This window comes from Schistocerca cancellata, chromosome 12, assembly GCF_023864275.1.
Source record: "Schistocerca cancellata isolate TAMUIC-IGC-003103 chromosome 12, iqSchCanc2.1, whole genome shotgun sequence".
Classification (NCBI taxonomy): Eukaryota; Metazoa; Arthropoda; class Insecta; order Orthoptera; family Acrididae; genus Schistocerca; species Schistocerca cancellata.
In genome coordinates this window covers 75,322,891-75,345,230 of record NC_064637.1, presented here as the reverse complement: position 1 = coordinate 75,345,230, position 22,340 = coordinate 75,322,891, and the positions used below count along the sequence as shown (strand labels likewise).

The following is a 22,340-nucleotide window of genomic DNA, read 5'->3' as shown; positions in this document are numbered from 1 at the left end:
GTCAAAGGCTTTAGGAAGACTACGCAATGCTTCCTAACAACAGACTGTCTCCGATGAGCGTCACGTGTCAGCTGTTTGTATTAGATTCGGTTGAGCAGTTGCGGGCGAGCTCTTGTGCATGTGCAGTTACGTCGCGTATGACTTCTACCTTCATCCCGCTTCTGGCTACAGATGTGTGGCTGGGCGCCATTATCTTAGTATTGCCGCCGTTCGGAAATATCGTAGATCCGGGGCTGATGCACAGAGCAGTCTGAGTTGTGGTGGGGAGGTGGGTAGTCTCCACGTGACCCGTGTTTACGTTGAGTGATTTTGCTGTTTCCTCTTCATTTATTGCTCTCACATTAAATGAAAACAAACTGGATTTCTGTGGCCGGGAGCTATCAAATGAATTAAAATACGTTCGCATAATTACGGAAGGCTAAAATATGTTATTAGTTTGATGTTTTATTTCCATCTTTCTGACAGTCAAGCATTAACCGCCTTGCAGAATAATGAAGTTATTTTTGTCGGTTTGCTAAAGAGATTTGGCTTTCATTAATCTTTTGCTCTGAGACAGTTAATTTATTTGAAAGGAACTGTTTAATTTCAGACTGTTGGCTAGTTTCAACTGTACGCTGCATTTCAAGTGCACGTTTTCCATCTTCTAGCTCGTGTGGCTTATGCCATAATAAAGAACCAAACATCAGATAATACAGTACTGGTACTCAAGAAAATGTACATCCTATTCTGGATATACGAATTTCCACTTTAAGCCGAATTATGCATTTTAGTATGGTTCACGAAATTCCGATGCTCTTGAAGTATCCTCTGACGTCTTGTTCCTTTTATGCCATAATGCAAGATCTTTTAATGTTCTACACGTACAAACATGCGGGCTTCCTACGTCATCGTAGCTGCGTAAGCGTGGTGACGCCTGTTACCTGGTGCTCTCTGGCAACTGCTGAAACGAAGCTATTTCTAACATGTCGCGGGAAAATATTGCGCATGGTGGTTTGAAAAGCGTTACTTTCAAAGTAAATTTCCTTTTACGCAAGATGAACTATGTGCGAGAATGTACGATGAATTTATTAAATCACAGAGCGTTTGACTCTCAATTAGAAATCGGCTCTTTGAGGACGACCATCTAGAAGAATTTCGAGCCCAGAAGATTAGACATTTACGTCGTTATTAAAAATTTTATTGGCACGTTTGTAAAAGAACCAGACATCAGATAATACAATACTGGTACTCAAGAAAATGTACATCCTATTCTGGATATACGAATTTCCACTTTAAGCCGAATTATGCATTTTAGTATGGTTCACGAAATTCCGATGCTCTTGAAGTATCCTCTGCCGTCTTGTTTCTTTTATGCCATAATGCAAGATCTTTTAATATTCTACACGTACAAACATGCGGGCTTCCTACGTCATCGTAGCTGCGTAAGTGTAACACGCGCTTCTACATCTACATACATACTCCGCAATCCACCATACGGTGCGTGGCGGAGGGTACCTCGTACCACAACTAGCATCTTCTCTCCCTGTTCCACTCCCAAACAGAACGAGGGAAAAATGACTGCCTATATGCCCCTGTACGAGCCCTAATCTCTCTTATCTTATCTTTGTGGTCTTTCCGCGAAATGTAAGTTGGCGGCAGTAAAATTGCGGCGTATTAATGCTAAAGAGCAATATTATATCTGAAAGCTTTGTTTTTCTTGTAGCAACACTATGTACATTAATTTAAACCATTAACTTTTCTTATTTGTGCGTTCACACTTCTTAAGAGTGATCTTGCTATTGGCTGACTACATCATGTGTACTATTCTGTCATCAGCTGGCGAGATCACGTGACATGAGCTATGACTGGCTCACAAAAGCGCGTCGCAATCTCGTTTTCTATGCTTCGTAAAGTAACATGCGTTGTTTAGTGGAATTCGAATTTATACCATCGTAACACGAAAATAAGCAGCGTACATGCTGCTGCACATTAAAGATCTTTCGAAGACGGGTTTTCTTCCCCCTGAGTTTCATTTTCTAAAGTGCTCGGAAATTCAACGTCGGTGTATAAAACCATAAACATTCAAAGGATTGATGAGTTTTACAGTGCCGAGGATAAGTGTACTGTCACTTAACACGGAAAAACAGTATTTTCACCTGGGAGAAAGTGTATTTTCAACTGGGAAATCCGGAACTTTTTTCCTTGTGCATGTATACACCCTGTTCTTCTAATTAGGTTCTTAGCTCAGTTCTACACCATAACCAGAATGACAACACCAACATCCAAACGAACAACCCCAGCTGACGCTGTACTGAAAACAATGCCAAGACAATTTTGACAGGAGCAGCATCGAGCGCCGCTGCTCCATGACCCATCATATCTCTTGCTGTGTCATTTTTGTTGCATGTGGAAATCCAGCTTGATGCGTTTTATGTGTGTGGCATGTCACTGTCCCGCTTCAGTCGATGCACTGCTTGTCTATGGCGGTTCGCAGCCCTGCCACCGCTGACGGGAAGTTTGTGTGGCAGCCCTGCTGCAGCTGACGTGGCCTAACTTTAAGCCAATATGTCGCTTGTATGTGGGGTTGGCAGCCCTGCTTCCGCTGACGCGCTGTTTGTGTGGCAGCCCTGCTGCAGCTGACGTGGCCGGCCAGCGGCGTGACACCGGCGTGCCTGCCCCCGCCGCGAGCCGCCTCCGCCCCCGCCGCCGCCAGCTGCGTGGCCACGGGCTGGGGGCGGTCCAGCCGCTCCGCCGCCGCCTCCACACCCGCCCCCGGCCGGCTGCTGGAGGCTCGCCTGCCTCTCCTGGAGACGCGCCGCTGCCGCCGCCTCTACCAGCGCGTCTCTGACGTGTCCCTGGGGCCGGGACACCTCTGCGCCGGCCGGCTAGACGGCTCTCAGGCCGCCTGCGTGGTGAGTCGGGCACTGGAGTCTGTCCAGGCTGCAGGCAACGAGCTCACTTTTTTCCCAAAATGTTTGTTTAGTATGTAGCATTTTCACATAACAGAAAACAAACTAAATTTACCAATAACTAGCTGAGTACCCAGTGTCTATTAGTCCATTAGTCTATCTCCTTCTCTCCCTCTCTATGTCCACCTCCAACCATCACACTCTGCCCATCTGCTTCTGATCCTCTTCCTACCCATCTGCTCCTCCCCAATCTGTCTGCCCACCTGCTCCTACCCACTATCCCTATCCATCTGCTCCTTCCCTCTATACACTCATGGAAATTGAAATAAGAACACCGTGAATTCATTGTCCCAGGAAGGGGAAACTTTATTGACACATTCCTGGGGTCAGATACATCACATGATCACATTGACAGAACCACAGGCACATAGACACAGGCAACAGAGCATGCACAATGTCGGCACTAGTACAGTGTATATCCACCTTTCGCAGCAATGCAGGCTGCTATTCTCCCATGGAGACGATCGTAGAGATGCTGGATGTAGTCCTGTGGAACGGCTTGCCAGGGTAGTTGACTTACACCTTCTAGAGCACGCTGGGTGGCACGGGATACATGCAGACGTGCATTGTCCTGTTGGAACAGCAAGTTCCCTTGCCGGTCTAGGAATGGTAGAACGATGGGTTCGACGACAGTTTGGATGTACCGTGCACTATTCAATGTCCCCTCGACGATCACCAGTGGTGTACGGCCAGTGTAGGAGATCGCTCCCCACACCATGATGCCGGGTGTTGGCCCTGTGTGCCTCGGTCGTATGCAGTCCTGATTGTGGCGCTCACCTGCACGGCGCCAAACACGCATACGACCATCATTGGCACCAAGGCAGAAGCGACTCATCGCTGAAGACGACACGTCTCCATTCGTCCCTCCATTCACGCCTGTCGCGACACCACTGGAGGCGGGCTGCACGATGTTGGGGCGTGAGCGGAAGACGGCCTAACGGTGTGCGGGACCGTAGCCCAGCTTCATGGAGACGGTTGCGAATGGTCCTCGCCGATACCCCAGGAGCAACAGTGTCCCTAATTTGCTGGGAAGTGGTGGTGCGGTCCCCTACGGCACTGCGTAGGATCCTACGGTCTTGGCGTGCATCCGTGCGTCGCTGCGGTCCGGTCCCAGGTCGACGGGCACGTGCACCTTCCGCCGACCACTGGCGACAACATCGATGTACTGTGGAGACCTCACGCCCCACGTGTTGAGCAATTCGGCGGTACGTCCACCCGTCCTCCCGCATGCCCACTATACGCCCTCGCTCAAAGTCCGTCAACTGCACATACGGTTCACGTCCACGCTGTCGCGGCATGCTACCAGTGTTAAAGACTGCGATGGAGCTCCGTATGCCACGGCAAACTGGCTGACACTGACGGCGGCGGTGCACAAATGCTGCGCAGCTAGCGCCATTCGACGGCCAACACCGCGGTTCCTGGTGTGTCCGCTGTGCCGTGCGTGTGATCATTGCTTGTACAGCCCTCTCGCAGTGTCCGGAGCAAGTATGGTGGGTCTGACACACCGGTGTCAATGTGTTCTTATTTCCATTTCCAGGAGTGTATTTTATCGTCCCCTCTCTCTTATCCAGCCCTTTCTATCTCCTCCTCATCTCCTCTAGCTCCTTCCCATCCCCTCTATCTCCTCCCCACCCCTTTATTTCCTCCTCAACCCCTCTGTCTCCCCTTTGAAACACCCCCGTTATGCCCTTTATTGGGTTTTGCGTGATTTACCGAAGCCGCCAAACAGTTAATTATTATGATTATATATGACCGTGTGCTTAATGGATGAAAGCCTATCGGTTTTTCTGCTGTGGTTTCGGGGGTACTTCACCCGAGAGCGGCTGTTCTGAGACGGAATAGTTAATGATTGAGAGTTTGTCTATTATTAAAAACCATAAAGGTAGCGATGTACAAACTGTATTGTATTTTCTACGAACACACAAATTCTGTGGCAGTTGCTGCCTTCGCCTTACACGTTTAATTACGGTTACATCTTTTTATTGGTTGCTGCTTTTAAGTACTTCGTCACACGCAATGATGATGGCTAACATTCACAACAATGCTCACTGCAATCCATGGTTGTTGCTGCCCGACGCGTTTGACGCGAAACACGTAATTAGGTTTCATATCACTCGCGAATCGGTATCGATGAGGGAGACTCGTTCATTTGTCATACTCCGATGAATTTACCGTTTACTACTCACTCGATCACCATTCTTGCCCGTCTCTCCAGTACCACTTCTCACTCGACACTAATCTCACTGCCTCCTGCAGACCTCGACAATCGACTCCTGTCTGCTATCGACCTGGGTGTCGGGTACTAGCATCTATGTTCGTGGGATCACAGATCCCATACACCTTCACACATTCTGTCTCCTCCTCCCCTCTCTCTGTCCACCTCCTCCTTCCCCTCTCTTTCTCCTCCAGCCTCTCCTCCTCTTTCCTTTCTCTGTCCATCTCCTCCTCCTCAATCTTGCTTTTCCCTTTCCTGTCCACTTCTCCCACACCCTTTCTCTGTCCATTGCCTTGTCCCCTCCCCCTCTCTCTCCACATTATCATCATTGCTCTTTCTTACTCCAAGAGTATTTCTTTCCAGACTGTAAGTAATACATGTAACAAGTTTCGTAGAAATTGGTTTAGCAGGAGCTGTTTACTCTCACATTTGCCCACATACGCATATCACATATTTCACCTGTATCCAGTGCTTTTTTTCTTTAAAAAAAAGTTTGAGGGTACTTCGACATTGGATATAATTCAGCGAAAATTACTTATAACTGAAGCATGAGATACCACCCGTCTGCTTTTAGCCATAACGTCATCAACATTTCGAACCACAAACAAAAAACGGTATCGGACTATTCAGTTAAAATGCTGCTAAAATAAAGCAGACAATACGGAGAAACACCCAACATACAAGAGAATGTGGTATCGAACACTTCAGTTTACATCACCTCAAATGAAGCATGCGATTCCCTAGTTTTCTGCTCATCTCTCACCTCCAACTTAACTTACAATTGCAACGAAAGACAGGACACACTCTAAAACTTCGCACAACCGACAAGAATGGAACAGCAAACGCAAACGAATAAAGAATAACAAAACAAAGACGGTAATGATTCGCGAAGGATGATGGTAGCGGGGCCGTAGAGACATTTATCGGTAGCTCGGTGTTTGAGCGTACGCATATCCGTTTAACACTACCATCGCCCACTATTAGGGGGCGAGGGCACTACATGCTTATCGAACTGGCTGCCAGCGATTCCCTTGTCGAGAACGGTTGCCGCAGCTTCGAAATGCTTGAAAGAGTCAATGACATCGCTTTTACCACCAAAAACTGCACTGGTACCGTTTGTATTGCAATTACCAACACTGAAAAATGAAATAAAAAATTTACGTCCGTGAAATAAATCTTTGGCACTCTTCCAAGTTCTCAACATCGTAAAAAAAATTACATTGTCGACGAAGAAGTTTAGGGGTACGCATCCCCCAGCGTTCCCCCTGAAAAACAGCACTGCCTGTATCGCAGAAAATTTCACCCTGCAAATTCGTTTTCACACAGCTCAATGTTTATGTAGTCATATCCTATGAAATATGTGCCTTACAGTGATATAATTCTACAGGGACGTTCATCGGCGTATGTCTATACAGGGCTATTACAAATGATTGAAGCGATTTCATAAATTCACTGTAGCTCCATTCATTGACATATGGTCACAACACACTACAGATACGTAGAAAAACTCATAAAGTTTTGTTCGGCTGAAGCCGCACTTCAGGTTTCTGTCGCCAGAGCGCTCGAGAGCGCAGTGAGACAAAATGGCGACAGGAGCCGAGAAAGCGTATGTCGTGCTTGAAATGCACTCACATCAGTCAGTCATAACAGTGCAACGACACTTCAGGACGAAGTTCAACAAAGATCCACCAACTGCTAACTCCATTCGGCGATAGTATGCACAGTTTAAAGCTTCTGGATGCCTCTGAAAGGGGAAATCAAAGGGTCGGCCTGCAGTGAGCGTCGAGTGTGGGAGGAACTTGATTATCGGCTTTATGCCAGCCGAATCACTAAAGGGGCACATAGCGAACATTTGTGAATGCATAAAAAAACTTTTTGAGTTTTTGTATGTGTGTGCAAAGCATTGTGAAAATATCTCAAATAATAAAGTTATTGTAGAGCTGTGAAATCGATTCAATCATTTGTAATAACCCTGTACTATCTGCAAAATGTGTTGCGAACAGAGTTTGTAGCAATGAACTAATAAAGTTAAACAAAATTCATGATGCAGCAGTTTTTCATGCATCTCAGTGTTTATGACTTAATATATCCTGAACTGCGTGTCGTACAATGACATAATTTTTCAGGTACATTTAGTGGTATATGTGAATACTGTCTGTAAAGTGTGTCACGAGTAGGGCTGTTGATAAAATATCGATATTTTTCCAAAAGATATCAATACAGCAGCGATATTTTTTCGCCGATATATCGATTTCAAAATGGCAATCTCGAGTGCCAATATTTTTATTTTATATTATTTTTATCAGAATTTTCGATAAATATTTGAAGTTGTTATTTTGAAATTGTAGTGGAACATAATTTTACTTTCACTGTGTGAAGGAGTCCTACTACTTTTTGTGCTTTCATCACGTCCATTGAAGATGGGTGTCGGTGTGAATGGAATAACAAGATATCCGATCAGTCGCGATAAAAAAATAAAAAAAAATGCGCAACTAGTGTGCTATTTCTTCACTTCGGCATTCCTTAACAAAGTTGCTGAAACTGATGAACAAAAATCTAAATGACAAGATTTGTATTTGCGGTGGGCGGAGACATGTGAGTGGAAATGCTGACGTAATCGGCGCTCGGCGCTGCCTACGGGAACTGCAACGTTTATCTTCACCACGCAGTTTTGCCACTACAACTGCTAGGTCGCTGTCGTTTGCAGAAATGAAAAAAACATGGAAGTCGACATGAGGTGTTCCAGACAAATCTGATATGTCATGAAACCGAACGACGGATCCATCGGACACCTTTTATTGTTCCACTTACCTGTAGTTACCATTGTTGGCAAAATGGCTATCACCAAGTGTGGACGTGCATCGTTTTCCTTTCAGTTCTTGCCCTGAGGGGGTTGTTAAGCAGGCTGCTAGCTTGTTGACGTACAGAATATCTAATAATAAATCAATACTTCAGTATACAGCTCTAAAATTGGCAGCATATTTACAATGCGCAGCCGATATTTCTCTTTGGCCGGTACGTCGATAGTTTTTCCGTCGATGTAACGATAACTTTTTTCGGCATATTGAGGGCAGGTAATGATATTTTTTAAATACCGATATATCAGGTTCCCGATATTATTAAAAATATCAACAGTCATAGTCGCAAGTATAACTGAAAGTAAAGAAGTAATCAGTTAAAACGTCATAAATGATGCGGCCGTATTTCTGCATGAACGGCAGAAATGTAATAATCGGTAAACTTCTTTGCTTTCATTATTTGGTGGGGATTGTCAGCGAGAAAACGTTTCGTGATGGTTTGAAATTGTGTGTAAAGTTTGTTGCATGTTACTAAGTGCTCTCTTTCTCAGACTCTGACTAAATAAAGTCTAGATATTCCTAAGCCGTGGCCTACAGCTATTTTTTCATCCCCATCCTCACCCCTTGATAGGTGGGTGGTTCTTACCACCATATACACTGTTTCCATAGATAATGATACTAATTAGTTTAGGTGGTGGGTTATTTGTATAATTATCATTGTATTGTATTAATAAAGATTATTTTTAACAAAAAAATAATAATGATAGGTTTACCAAGTTCGGCTGAAATCGATCCAGTGGCTTAAATGTTAAGCAAAATATGTTAACACTATCCACTCTTTACCAGGCAGTTCTTCAGACTGACCAAATTTAAAGTGACTTCGTTGCACGAAGGCGCGTAATTACCACTTCTGGCAGTCATTCTGATTGCAGCTGGTCATCATACGAATATGCGCACTTTCAATTCTCTCAACGGGTAATAAGTATTTAGTGTATTTCCATAGAAGCACTGAGATTAAAAAAATAGTCAAACATGAAATGTACACAAAGTTTATTGATTACAGCGTCATACACAATTTTTAGGATTTTTTTCCTTGAATGACAGCCTAGCTTTGTAACTTTTAGTAGCTTTCATTTGACTAAAGTCTCTCAGCAATTAACTGTAGTACACTGGAATATGTGCCTTCAGTTCTCTTTCTTTTCCAAGGCATTAAAAACTTGGCTGTAGCATACTCTTCTACATTCAATGTGGTTTTGGTGGTGGCATTTGCAATGTTAAGTCCGATTCATCCAGAAATGCCACATCTGTAGCGTCAGTGATACTACTTGTGGATGCTCCTGCACATCACTTTAATGAGTTGAGCCTTCACTTGCATGAAATGGACAAAACAGTGGTTGAGATAAAACTATTCAGCTAGGTTTGCCAACCGTCCTGTTTTAGACCGGACAGTCCAGTTTTTAAATAAAAACTGTGATGCCCGGTCGAACGTCACGAGCAGACGTTAAAAGTCCGGTTTTCGTGCTCCCTAAAATTAGGATAAATTAATATTTACTAATTTCATTTTTTTTAATTTTTTACAGAAGCTAAATAACGGAAATGTAGTCAGTTAAACTTTTCACTTTGATTATTCTTTGGTTTCAGTATTTTGTATCAGATTGTGTCACAAGTTGAGAGCACTGTGGATTTGTCGCGCCGAATTCTAATGTATTTTAATGTTAAGTTGGCGCGTTCGTTTAATCGACAAGCGGTTTCAAAGCCGCCTTGAATTTTTATTACACTGTGGTGTCCATTGTCATCGATTGTAGTCAAGTCATTTGAAGGACACTCCAATAAGAATGAACTAGGAAAAACAGCCCAGTAATAGCTTGTATTTTCTTATGAGAGCAGAATGTCATTTCGATGTGGATAATAAAGCAGAGTTACAATATCAGTTTATGCCTAATCGTTCTTCTGCACAGTTATATTGTATAGGGGCAAAAACAACAAACAAAGCAAGGCGTGACAATGTCGCATTATTTTTATTTTTTATTTTTTTTTATTTGGCCTTTGAGTGTGTACTCAATTTAGCCATCGGCAACACATAGTGCCAATGTACACATAATTGAATAAACAAATACAGAAATGCATATTTACAAGAATAAAAAGCTTAATTGTTACAGGTTTGTACATAATGTTTTAAAAATGGAATTGAATTGAATTGGAAAATAATTAATAGTGCCTTCTCGTACAATTCACACCAAATCTGAAATATCTTCATCAGCAAGACATATTTATAATTTACGTACACCATTAAAACCTACAGATTTTGACCAGTACTCTTGATGAAGTTAACTGTCACTTTATATAGACGAACGTCTTTAGTACACAAAAGAGAAGAAGCTGATTGAGGAAGATGGTAGCCCATACTCAGCAATGTCTTCAGAAAGACCAACCGTTCACGGTCAAATTTGGGGCATGTACATAAGATGTGGTTGACATCAGCTTCCGATTCAGAATCACCATTTTCATTTTATTATCAGTGCTTGCAATAAAGACCTACTAATTTTAAAAGGAACGCCGCTGTCGAACAAATGATCGCTCCAGTAAACCCACTGCTGTGCGCGGCTGGTTGATGTAGTGAAGTATTTGTCGTGGCTGTATTACGTGAATCGCACACGGCATGCGTTTAGTTTAAAATTGAAGTGTTTAGGAACGGCATTGTAATGACTGATTGTTACGTGCGCGTATATAACGTCGTACTGCAGTGAGCTTCTCAAATACAGCAGGTTAAAAAACAGCGACGTGTCATTTCAATAACAAATGGCTACAAGAAACAGACGTTTCGGGATGGCTTTCGAAAGAAGATGAATATACTGGGTATTCTAAAACATGCCGTGTAAGTTTTATAGTGCAATACGACTCAGTGAAAGCGGTAAAGCATCATGCCATCACCAAGCCTCACATTGATAAGGTGTAATATGCCTTAAGAAACTCCACTTTTCAAAGGTATGTAGTGTAAGCGGAACTAGTAAGGAAGAGGAAGTGTCAGCAGTGGAATTAATATTAACGTATAATGGAGTGAAACATCATCACAGTTACCGTTCACAAGACTGTGGAAACGCTCCACTATCACACTTTTTGTTTCAAGATTCGAAACTACCGTCCAAGATTCACTGTGGGCAAACTAAAGTAGAGAATGTACTGGCCTCACACGAGAATGTGGGAAAAAGTTGGTACAACTCATTATCGACTGCAGGTGATGCGTCAAATAAAGGAAATATGAAATTACTCCCAGTTGCTATCCGGGAGCGACATCAGCTGTTATAGTTTTTTCCATAGACGCTGACGATACATCAACTTCTGTAGCGGAGAAGCGTAAAGAGAATATAACGAAGCCTGGTCTTTCAGCATCGCATCTAATTGCTTATGGTGCTGACAACTGTTCCGGCAATCGCAGAAAAAAAAAACAATCTATTTTCGTGGAGCTGAAAAAAAAATGTTTGAAACACCACATCTTATTGCAGGACATTGTAACATACATACTGTATACTGCATAATAATGCGAAATATGGGCTAAAACTACCGTCACACTAGAATCGTTAGTGGTTAAGCTCTTTAATGAGTTTTCTTCAAGAGCGAAGAAGGTGGCTGAGATGAATTTCTTTCAGTTCCTGCAGTCAAGTACTCCACACTACTCCGGCATATTCCTACACACTTTTTTTACTCTTTTTTTCCTGCTGTAGATACATTGTTCCTGATCTGGCTACTGTTGATGTTCTATTTCCTCAGCCAGGGTGAAGACAATACCGCTGAACTTATTTGGACATTCGTAGCCCATGAAAACAACAGTGATGTGGACGATGAAGTAATGTAGGGTCCTGTGAGAGCATCAGGATGGGAGCTGATGCTGTGTGCAGTTGTGAAGTGGCTCGTCCATTTCATAGACCTGGTGCCTGAGAACACGGGCTGGATTTTTTTCAGATAAAGAAAATCTGCGGGGAAAAAGGACGAGAAACTAAGTTCCATCCAGCGTCTGAGGCAGACTGAGATCGGAATCTGAACCTCCCAGCAGCTCCGGCTGGTCCAATTACATACACTATGGGATCAAAAGAATCCGGACACCTGGCTGAAAATGGCTTACAAGTTCGTGGCGCCCTCTATTGGTAATGCTGGAATTCGATATGGTCCCGGCCCACCCTTAGCCTTGACGACAGCCTCCACTCTCGCAGGCATACGTTCAATCAGGTGCTGGAAGGTTTCTTGGGTAATGGCAGCCCATTCTTCACGGAGTGCTGCACTGAGGACGTCAGTCGATCAGGCCTGGCACGAAGTCGGCGTTCCAAAACATTACAAAGGTATTCTGTAGGATTGAGGTCAGGACTCTGTGCAGGCCAGTCCATTACAGGGATGTTATTTTCGTGTAACCACTCCGCCACAGGCCGTGCATTATCAATAAGTGCTCAATCGTATTGAAAGATGCAGTCGCCATTCCCGAAACGCTCTTCAACATTGGGGAGCAAGAAGGTGCTTAAAACATCAATGTAGGCCTGTGCTGTCATAGTGCCACGCAAAACAACAAGGGGTGCAAACCCCCTACATGAAACACCCAACCACGCCGTAACACAACCGCCTCCGAATTTTACTGTTGGCACTACACACACTGAAGATGAGGTTCACTGGGCATTCGCCATACCCACACCCTGCCATCGGACAGCCACATTGTGTACCTGACTCGTGTCTCCACACAACGTTTTTCCACAATTAAATCGTTCAATGTTTACGGCCTTTACACCAAGCGAGGCGTTGTTTGGCATTTACCGGCGTGATGTACGCCCCGATAGCTGAGTGGTCAGCGTGACGGATTGACGTCCTACGGGCCCGGGTTAGATTCCCGGCTGGGTCGGGGAATTTTCTCCGCTCAGAGACTGGGTGTTGTGTTGTCTTCATCATCATTTCATCCCCATCCGGCGCGCAGGTCGCCCAATGTAATAAGACCTGCACCAAGGCGGCCGGCCAATGACGCCAAACGCTCACTTCCAATACCGGTGTGATCCGTGGCTTATGAGCAGCCGCTCGACCACGAAATCCGCGTTTTCTCACCTCCCGCCTGCCGTAGTACTTGCAGTGGATCCTGGTGCAGTTTGGAATTCCTGTATGATGGTCTGGATAGATCTGCCTATTACACATTACGACCTTCTTCAACTGTCGGCGGTCTCTGTCAGTCAACAGACGAGGTCGGCCTGTACGCTTTTGTGATGTATGACTCTCTTCACGTTTCCACTTCACTATCACATCGGAAACAGTGGGCCTAGGGATAGTTAGGAGTGTGCAAATCTCGCGTACAGACGTATGACGGAAGTGACACCCAGTCACCTGACCACGTTCGAAGTCCTTGAGTTCCGCGGAGCGGCCCATTCTCTGCTCTCTCACTATGCCTAATGACTTCTGAGGTTGCTGATATGGACTATCTGTCAGTAGGTGCCATCACAATGCACCTAATATGGAAAACGTATGTTTTTGGAGGTGTCCGGATACTTTTGATCACATAGTGTAGGCTCGCGTGACGCGTCTCCCATGCGATCAGGGTCTGGCCTCCCGACCTCGGCTCCTTCCAGAAGCTACTATGCTGCTGGTCACGTAGCGCGTATTGCTTTTGCCACAAAAACGCAGTTCCCCCTTCTTCCTAACGTCCCTGCTGACGTCACATTACTCCTTTGCTGGCACACGTTGTGCAATATTATATCCTTAGCTATACACTTTCAGCACATTCGCGACACATATGCGACAGTAACACTCTCTGAGATTTACATTTATTTTGTCCACAATGTTGTGTATTTATGTAATACAACCATGAAACACGTGAAAAGTGATTATATTCAGATAACTTGAATATATTCTGTATTCCTGAAGATGCGTACAGAAATTATTAATAGACAATGAAATAATTTCTTCGGGTTCAAAGTACTACAAGAGATGAAAAAATGTCCGCAACATGAACAAGCAAAATTTGTCAGCGAAGCTCAGCAAGGAATATTAAGAAAAATGATTTGACGTCAGTGAAGATTCAATTTTTAAACTTACCTCTCAGTTAAATCTTGAAGAGCCCCTTAAAATTGGGAACACAATGAAACTTATAGATTATTTCAACATAACTATAAATGGTGACGAACTGTTTTCGGAAATATGTGCACTGAATGACGTCTTGCCGTTCGTTAAGGACTTATCACTCAAACATTTCAAACAAATGGATTACTTCTTTTTAAGCGCTGCAAAGCACATAATTTGCTGAAAGCTGTACAACGTGTTCTAGTTCCACCGTCCAGTGTTTTAGTAGAGCGGATTTTCTGTGTGATGCTAGATGCCGGGAGCAATGATAGAAACAGACTGAAAGTGTAAATGGTGAAAGCTGAACTAATTTTGAATTTTAATACGCGGGGAATGAAATGTGCTGAAATTACTAAATTTGACAAATACGACAACGGGAGAGAACCTGTTAAAGCTTTGAAGTCAGAAAAGAAGTATAACTTCAAAACATAACAAGCAAAAAACTAGAGGCACGCAGAAATGGTTGTATTCGCAGTATTAACAGTGAGTATCGTGTTAATTAAACGCATGCTTCCTGTTGTAGCGGCTATAATGTATGTATTGTGTAATGTATTGTGAATAATAATAACAGTAATATAATAATAATACATATTTGAGTTGTCTGGTTTTGTCTCCAGTTAAAGTTGGTCACCCTATAATCGAGCTTTGTGTTTTAGGCTAGTGGAGAAAAATTAATTACTTATTATTAACTTTTGGCATTAAATGGACACTGATGAAGTTCTGAAACCTCTGGATTTATGGGTTATAGTTTCAGCAGTAGATGTATACTTCGTTCATCACAAGACTAAACCTGATGTAAACAAACACAAACGCGATGATTGATCGCCAGCCGTAGCACATGTACACCGGTATTGTTACGCTGTTGGAAGTGTTATGTATCTTGTTACTGTTTTTCGGGGAATGAAACTGTAAGAAATTCTAATGTATTAATAGCCATCAACGTTTTTCTGAATCACACTTTAGCTAAGTAGGTTTTATTCAGAATCCGAGTATGGACGCAGTCTCTTTACTGTTGTGCTCATTGTCGCGTTTTTAGTACGTAGTGTGACAATGGCTGATGCTGCTTCCTTGTCCGTAGTGAAATACGCGCGTGGAACGCCGTTAAAAAGTGGCGAGAAACAGGTTGTTCTCAATGCTTTTCACAAGTGTATAGAAAAAAAATCCGCTTTGAAATTTCCCGAGGAAATGTGTTTACTGAAGTATAATCGTTCCTCTAAGCCGGATGCGTAGCTCAGTCGTTAGCGTTATCGAATCGTAATCTGGTACACCGTGGATCACTGGTTCAAATCTCCCTTTGTTCAATGCGGACTTCATGAACATTTGAAATATAAATTCCTCAAATAAATGGTAAGTAACACATATCTAATCATAATTTAATGAAAAATGCACGTCTTCCTGTTTCTAATTACATAGTGCACACAAAATTCCAGTTTCCTCTTGCCAATATAAATTCTTACTTATCGACATTTTATAAAAGATTGTTAATAAAGATTGTTTTCATTAAGAGAACATTACAAAATTAAATTTCTGAACAAAAATGAAAAACAAATACTTTTTATTTGGACTACGTCCACTGTTTTATACGATAGATGTGCTCTCATACTTAAGCTTCGTAGAACACGAAGAACAATCATCTTCACGGCATCGAGCACACCATACAAACGCTGCATTTTTACAGTTGGCACCGTACCACTGCAGTATGAACCAAACAGAACTGATCTGCAGCCAAGCTAAGGGAATTTTTGGGTACAGAAAGGCACGTCATAAAAGAAGAAAAGAAAACGTGGCGCATGGGGAGCTTCGTGGATTCTGTTGTTGATTGACTTGTTATCGACGTAGCATATGACAGTTTCGATACTGAAACATATTTCTCGGATTCGGATGTGGGAGGAGGTTGTATATTGCCAGACAACTGCCTGTAAGTAATACTTTTATCGGCTTCAATATTTAACTATACGGCGTAATCCCTGTAATACGCTTTTGAGTCACACATAGGTCACGCAGAAAAATTGCCACATGTTTAAGTTAGGTATTTTAGTTATTCTGGTTTTTAATTATAATACTATGTTAGCTAAGAACGGGAGCATACTATGCTTTCCGTCGGATCCCTGAGAAGCGTGTAGTATTGATGGAGTTTTGCCGAATATTATTTCATTCTGTTTATAAATTAAATGACACTCAAAGCTGTAGTGTTCTTTGGTCGTCAGTTTTTACGTGCAGAATGCCGTGGTTGTGATGGTAGCAGTAGATTCAAAAATTGCACTTGTGTGGATTATACATGCTGCCAGGAAACGTCCAGACAGCATTGAAATAAAATATGGAGTCGAGAAGTCCAAATTAAGATTAGCTGAATGAAGTAATCTGCACACTTCTGCTGCTGGTGATTATTTATTAACATCACTGCTAAAATATATAGTAGTCAGTTAACAATAGTTTCACTCAGGTTAAAAAATCCTATACAAACTTATCAATGAAATACAGAGACTGAGATATCAGAAGCGAAAAGACAAATGAAGTTTTCTCTTTGACGTAAGTGCAGATTCACACTGCAAGCCTGAATGAAATTTCTGGAGAAAATAATATTTCCATCCTCACTATTGCACTTTCTCAAATTGAACTAGCGCCACAAAGTGCTTCAGTTATATAATATTGCGTACAAAACTATTGGGTAAAAACACTCACTACTGAACCATCATGCTTGTGGCAGGATGCATCGCAAAGTACAGCATACATCAAATAGTTAGCAGTCTAATATAACGTCAACAATAACCGGAAAGTACATGCATGCAGTTAATAGTGGTTTTCAGATTACCAAACACTTGCTGCACAAAATCGATTTTACGTTGAAGTACAAACCTGAAAACTGTAATTATGTTCATTTGATTTTAATGAAGTTGCCTTACTATGTGAGGGTACATAACGCTCTTCTACACATTCTTGTGTCTGCAGCTTCCATAAAGCCAGCATATATATATCTGAAAATGATTAGAAACGAATTATGAAAGCGGCTGCAATTTATTTTCAGTTTACATGTACTATCCAGTACTTAAATTATTAATAATCCAGTGGGTGAAAAGTGAATACTTCACGTCGTCTGTTCCGACTCCATATTTTCTCTTTCAGTTCCCCATGTCGTATCCCTTCATTTCGCAATCGGGGTTGCTCAGTTGAAGCCCAACGCGCATCATTTCAGAAAAGACGCGAGTTAGTGCTTCTGAAACTCGACCCGTGTGAGAATGGCGTAAGATTACGGTGGGACTAGCTTATGGCGGCTCCATCACAGAACACCGAAACATGTGCAGTGCCCGACAGATGAGAAAACATCGCGCGAAAATCCGTGTTTTTAATTATAAATGCGATTTAGATGACAATACTTTACATTTATACAGTACTGGCCATTAAAATTGCTACACCAAGAAGAAATGCAGATGATAAACGGGTATTCATTGGACAAATATATTATACCAGAACTGACATGTGATTACATTTTCACGCAATTTAGGTACATAGATCCTGAGAAGTCAGTACCCAGAACAACCACCTCTGGCTGTAATAACGGCCTTGATACGCCTGGGCATTGAGTCAAACAGTGCTTGGATGGCGTGTACAGGTACAGCTGCCCATGCAGCTTCAACACGATACCACAGTTCATCAAGGGTAGTGACTGGCGTATTGCGACAAGCGAGTTGCTCGGCCACCATTGACCAGAGTTTTCAGTTGGTGAGAAATCTGGAGAATGTGCTGGCCAGGGCAGCAGTCTAACATTTTCTGTATCCAGAAAGGCCCGTACAGGACCTGCAACACGCGATCGTGCATTATCCTGCTGAAATGTAGGGTTTCACAGGGATCGAATGAAAGGTAGAGCCACGGGTCGTAACACATCTGAAATGTAACGTCCACTGTTCATTAAGTGCCGTCAATGCGAACAAGAGGTGACCGAGACGTGTAACCAGTGGCACCCCATACCATCACGCCGGGTGATACGCCAGTATGGCGATGACGAATACACGCTTCCAATGTGCGTTCACCGCGATGTCGCCAAACACGGATGCGACTATCATGATGCTGTAAACAGAACTTGGATTCATCCGAAAAAATGACGTTTTGAAATTCCTGCACCCAGGTTCGTCGTTGAGTACATCATCGCAGACGCTCCTGTCTGTGATGCAGCGTCTAAGGTAACCGCAGCCACGGTCTCCGAGGTGATAGTCCATGCTGCTGCAAACGTCGTCGAACTGTTGGTGCACATGGTTGTTGTCTTGCAAACGTCCCCATCTGTTGACTCAGGGATCGAGACGGGGCTGCATGACCTGTTACAGCCGTGCGGATAAGATGCCTGTCATCTAGACTGCTAGTGATACGAGGCCATTGGTATCTAGCACGGCGTTCTGTATTACCCTACTAAACCCACCGATTCCATATTATGCTAACAGTCATTGGATCTCGACCAACGCGAGCAGCAATGTCGCTACTATCCGACCTTTATCAAAGTCGTAAACGTGATGGTACGCATTTCTCCTCCTTACACAAGGCGTCACCAAAAAAAAAAATGGTTCAAATGGCTCTGAGCACTATGGGACTTAACATCTATGGTCATCAGTCCCCTAGAACTTAGAACTACTTAAACCTAACTAACCTAAGGACATCACACAACACCCAGTCATCACGAGGCAGAGAAAATCCCTGACCCCGCCGGGAATCGAACCCGGGAACCCGGGCGTGGGAAGGAGGCGTCACAACAACGTTTCACCAGGCAACGCCGGTCAACTGCTGTTTGTGTATGAGAAATCGGTTGGAAACTTTCCTCTTGTCAGCACGTTGGAGGTGTCGCCACCGGCGTCAACCTTGTGTGAATGCTCTGAAAAGCTAATCATTTACATATCACAGCATCGTCTTCCTGTCCGTTAAATTTCGCGTCTGTAGCACGTCACCCTCGTGGTGTAGCAATATTAATGGCCAGTAGTGTATGATTTAATTCTTACCTTTGGTATGTGAGACAGCCTCCCTCATGACTCTGTCACACTTGCTAATTCCATCTTCTATCATAGACAGCAGCTACTCGAGACAGCCCATGTCCATCCTCACGAAGTTCCGAAATTCTTGCTGGTCTTCGGGCCTTAGTTCTTTTATAAACAGTGAATATAATCACCTGCCTCCGCCCCTTCTTTCCAGCCAGTGTGGAGCCCAAGAACGTCTGGCTTTTTGTTTTCGTCGTTCTGCCCTAATCCGAAGATTTACTGTCACTGCCAGGGCAACAGCTCCAAAAACAAGTGCGCCCTCCATGTGCAAAATGCTGTATAAACACAAATACCTGTGTAACCAAGAGTCATAATATAAAAGTAACTGTTGAGTCTGTAATTCAGAACAGTAGTTACCTACATAAGAGAATAACAATTACTTAATAAATAATGATAAGAAACAATTTCTTATTAAATAGGAACTTTGAGCTCACATAAATAATTTGAACGAATGACATTCCAATATGTCACACGGTCCCCTTGTGTTTCGCGTGGTAGAATGAACAGCCTTACAAGAGATCAGACAGTTCTACAGGGCTATTACAAATGATTGAAGCGATTTCATAAATTCACTGTAGCTCCATTTATTGACATATGGTCACGAAACACTACAGATACGTAGAAAAACTCATAAAGTTTTGTTCGGCTGAAGCCGCACTTCAGGTTTCTGCCGCCAGAGCGCTCGAGAGCGCAGTGAGACAAAATGGCGACAGGAGCCGAGAAAGCGTATGTCGTGCTTGAAATGCACTCACATCAGTCAGTCATAACAGTGCAACGACACTTCAGGACGAAGTTCAACAAAGATTCACCAACTGCTAATTCCATTCGGCGATGGTATGCGCAGTTTAAAGCTTCTGGATGCCTCTGTAAGGGGAAATCAAAGGGTCGGCCTGCAGTGAGCGAAGAAACGGTTGAACGCGTGCGGGGAAGTTTCACGGGTAGCCCGCAGAAGTAGACGAATAAAGCAAGCAGGGGGCTAAACGTACCACAGCCGACGGTTTGGAAAATCTTACGGAAAAGGCTAAAGCAGAAGCCTTACCGTTTACAATTGCTACAAGCCCTGGCACCCGATGACAAAGTCAAACGCTCTGAATTTTCGGCGCGGTTGCAACAGTTCATGGAAGAGGATACGTTCAGTGCGAAACTTGTTTTCAGTGATGGAGCAACATTTTTTCTTAATGGTGAAGTGAACAGACACAATGTGCCAATCTGGGCGGTAGAGAATCCTCACGCATTCGTGCAGCAAATTCGCAATTCACCAAAAGTTAACGTGTTTTGTGCAGTCTCACGGTTTAAAGTTTACGGCCCCTTTTTCTTCAGCGAAAAAAACGTTACAGGACACGTGTATCTGGACATGCTGGAAAATTGGTTCATGCCACAACTGGAGACCGACAGCGCCGACTTCATCTTTCAACAGGATGGTGTTCCACCGCACTTCCATGACGATGTTCGGCATTTCTTAAACAGGAGATTGGAAAACCGATGGATCGGTCGTGGTGGAGATCATGATCAGCAATTCGTGTCATGGCCTCCACGCTCTCCCGACTTAACCCCATGCGATTTCTTTCTGTGGGGTTATGTGAAAGATTCAGTGTTTAAACCTCTACCAAGAAACGTGCCAGAACTGCGAGCTCGCATCAACGATGCTTTCAAACTCATTGATGGGGACATGCTGCGTCGAGTGTGGGAGGAATTTGATTATCAGTTTGATGTCTGCCGAATCACTAAAGTGGCACATATCGAACATTTGTGAATGCCTAAAAAAACTTTTTGAGTTTTTGTATGTGAGTGCGAAGCATTGTGAAAATATCTCAAATAATAAAGTTATTGTAGAGCTGTGAAATCGCTTCAGTCATTTATAATAACCCTGTATTTGCGTTTCGCTCGTTATTACCGTCTACTGCGCATGTGCGCCAGCTATATCACGCGTAGATGGTGTAATAGGTCTACCTCAACCAGCCTGTAGTCACAGATGAGGCGCTGGTGCATAGGTGAACGGTTTACGCGCATTGTGCAATAGGGGCTTTTAGCCACTCGTGAATGTTTAAACTCACTGGGTCTGGCGTAGTCATTGGAGCAGTGGAGGGCGCGATCGGAGCGCGCGTGCGGTTGTAAAAGCCGTGGCCACGCTGGTGTTGGTCGATCGCCGTCCAGCGGGGTTTGCCACGTCGGCAACCTCATCGGCCACTCCACTAGACTAGATTAGATTAATTATTCATTCCATAGACCCATAAAAGAGGGAATCCTCCTGGGTGTGGAACTTGTCAGATAAACACATTACAAAAATGTAATTAGAAAAACTTGAGTTTCAGTAATTTTAATGATCCTCAGTCAATAAACAGTAAAATTATGTACATGAATTAAATTTAAGCTTCTAATATTTACAGGTTTAATACTTACATCTGCTTTCATTAAATCCATCATTCATACATTTGCTAGTTTCTTGGCTATTACAACCAAGTATTGTCAAAAATTAAAGTAAATTATCCATTTCAGTGATCCTCAGTTAAGAACAGCCAGATTATGTACAAGATTTAAAATTAAACGTCCACTATTTACAGACTTAAGACTTAAATCTACTTTCCATACATCCATCATTCACACAGTAGGTAGTTACTTGGCTGTTACAATCAAGTATTGTCAAAAATTAAAGTATAATAAATTTTCATTAAAATGGTCTACTGCACTTGTTGAGAAACTCATGGATGGAATAGGAGTTGGCCACCAAAAATTCTTTTAAGTTGTGCCTTGTCTGAAACTAAACACTTAATGGTTGCTGGTAACTTATTGAAAATATGCGTTGCTCAATACTGGACTCCTTTCTGGGCAGGTAAATCGTTATATATATTGTTCTTATTCCTAGTATTGATACTGTGCACTAAGCAGTTCGTTGGAAAAAGAGGTGTATTATTTACAACAAACTTCATTAAGGAATAAATATACTTATAAGCTGTGGTTAATATGTCCAATTCTTTGAAAACGTTTCGACATGATCTTCTTGGATTTACACTACTCTGTACTCTAAAACATTTTTCTCTGTTTGTGGAGTTATCTCCAAAGTATGATACCATATGACATAATGGAGTGAAAATAAACAAAATATGCCAGTTTCTTTTATATTTATATCTCCTATGTCTGACATAACGACGGACACGGCAAAGACTGGAGGATCATCGACGCTGGCAACCTAGGCTGTGGACATGGTTTACGAGAGGCAAGGACAGACAAACAGAGAAACATCAGACTCCCGGAATAGGACATTAACGGGCGCCGTACT

At 43.1% G+C, this 22,340-nt stretch overlaps 1 protein-coding gene across 1 annotated transcript in view; it reads left to right on the top strand.

Moving 5' to 3' along the window:
- LOC126109750 (serine protease 33-like) overlaps positions 1 to 22,340 on the top strand; it is a 182,749-nt gene that overhangs the window by 150,557 nt on the left and 9,852 nt on the right. The window contains exon 5 of the mRNA XM_049914801.1: positions 2,605 to 2,891. Coding sequence (XP_049770758.1) covers positions 2,605 to 2,891 — 287 coding nt within the window. The remainder of the gene's footprint in view (positions 1 to 2,604; positions 2,892 to 22,340) is intronic.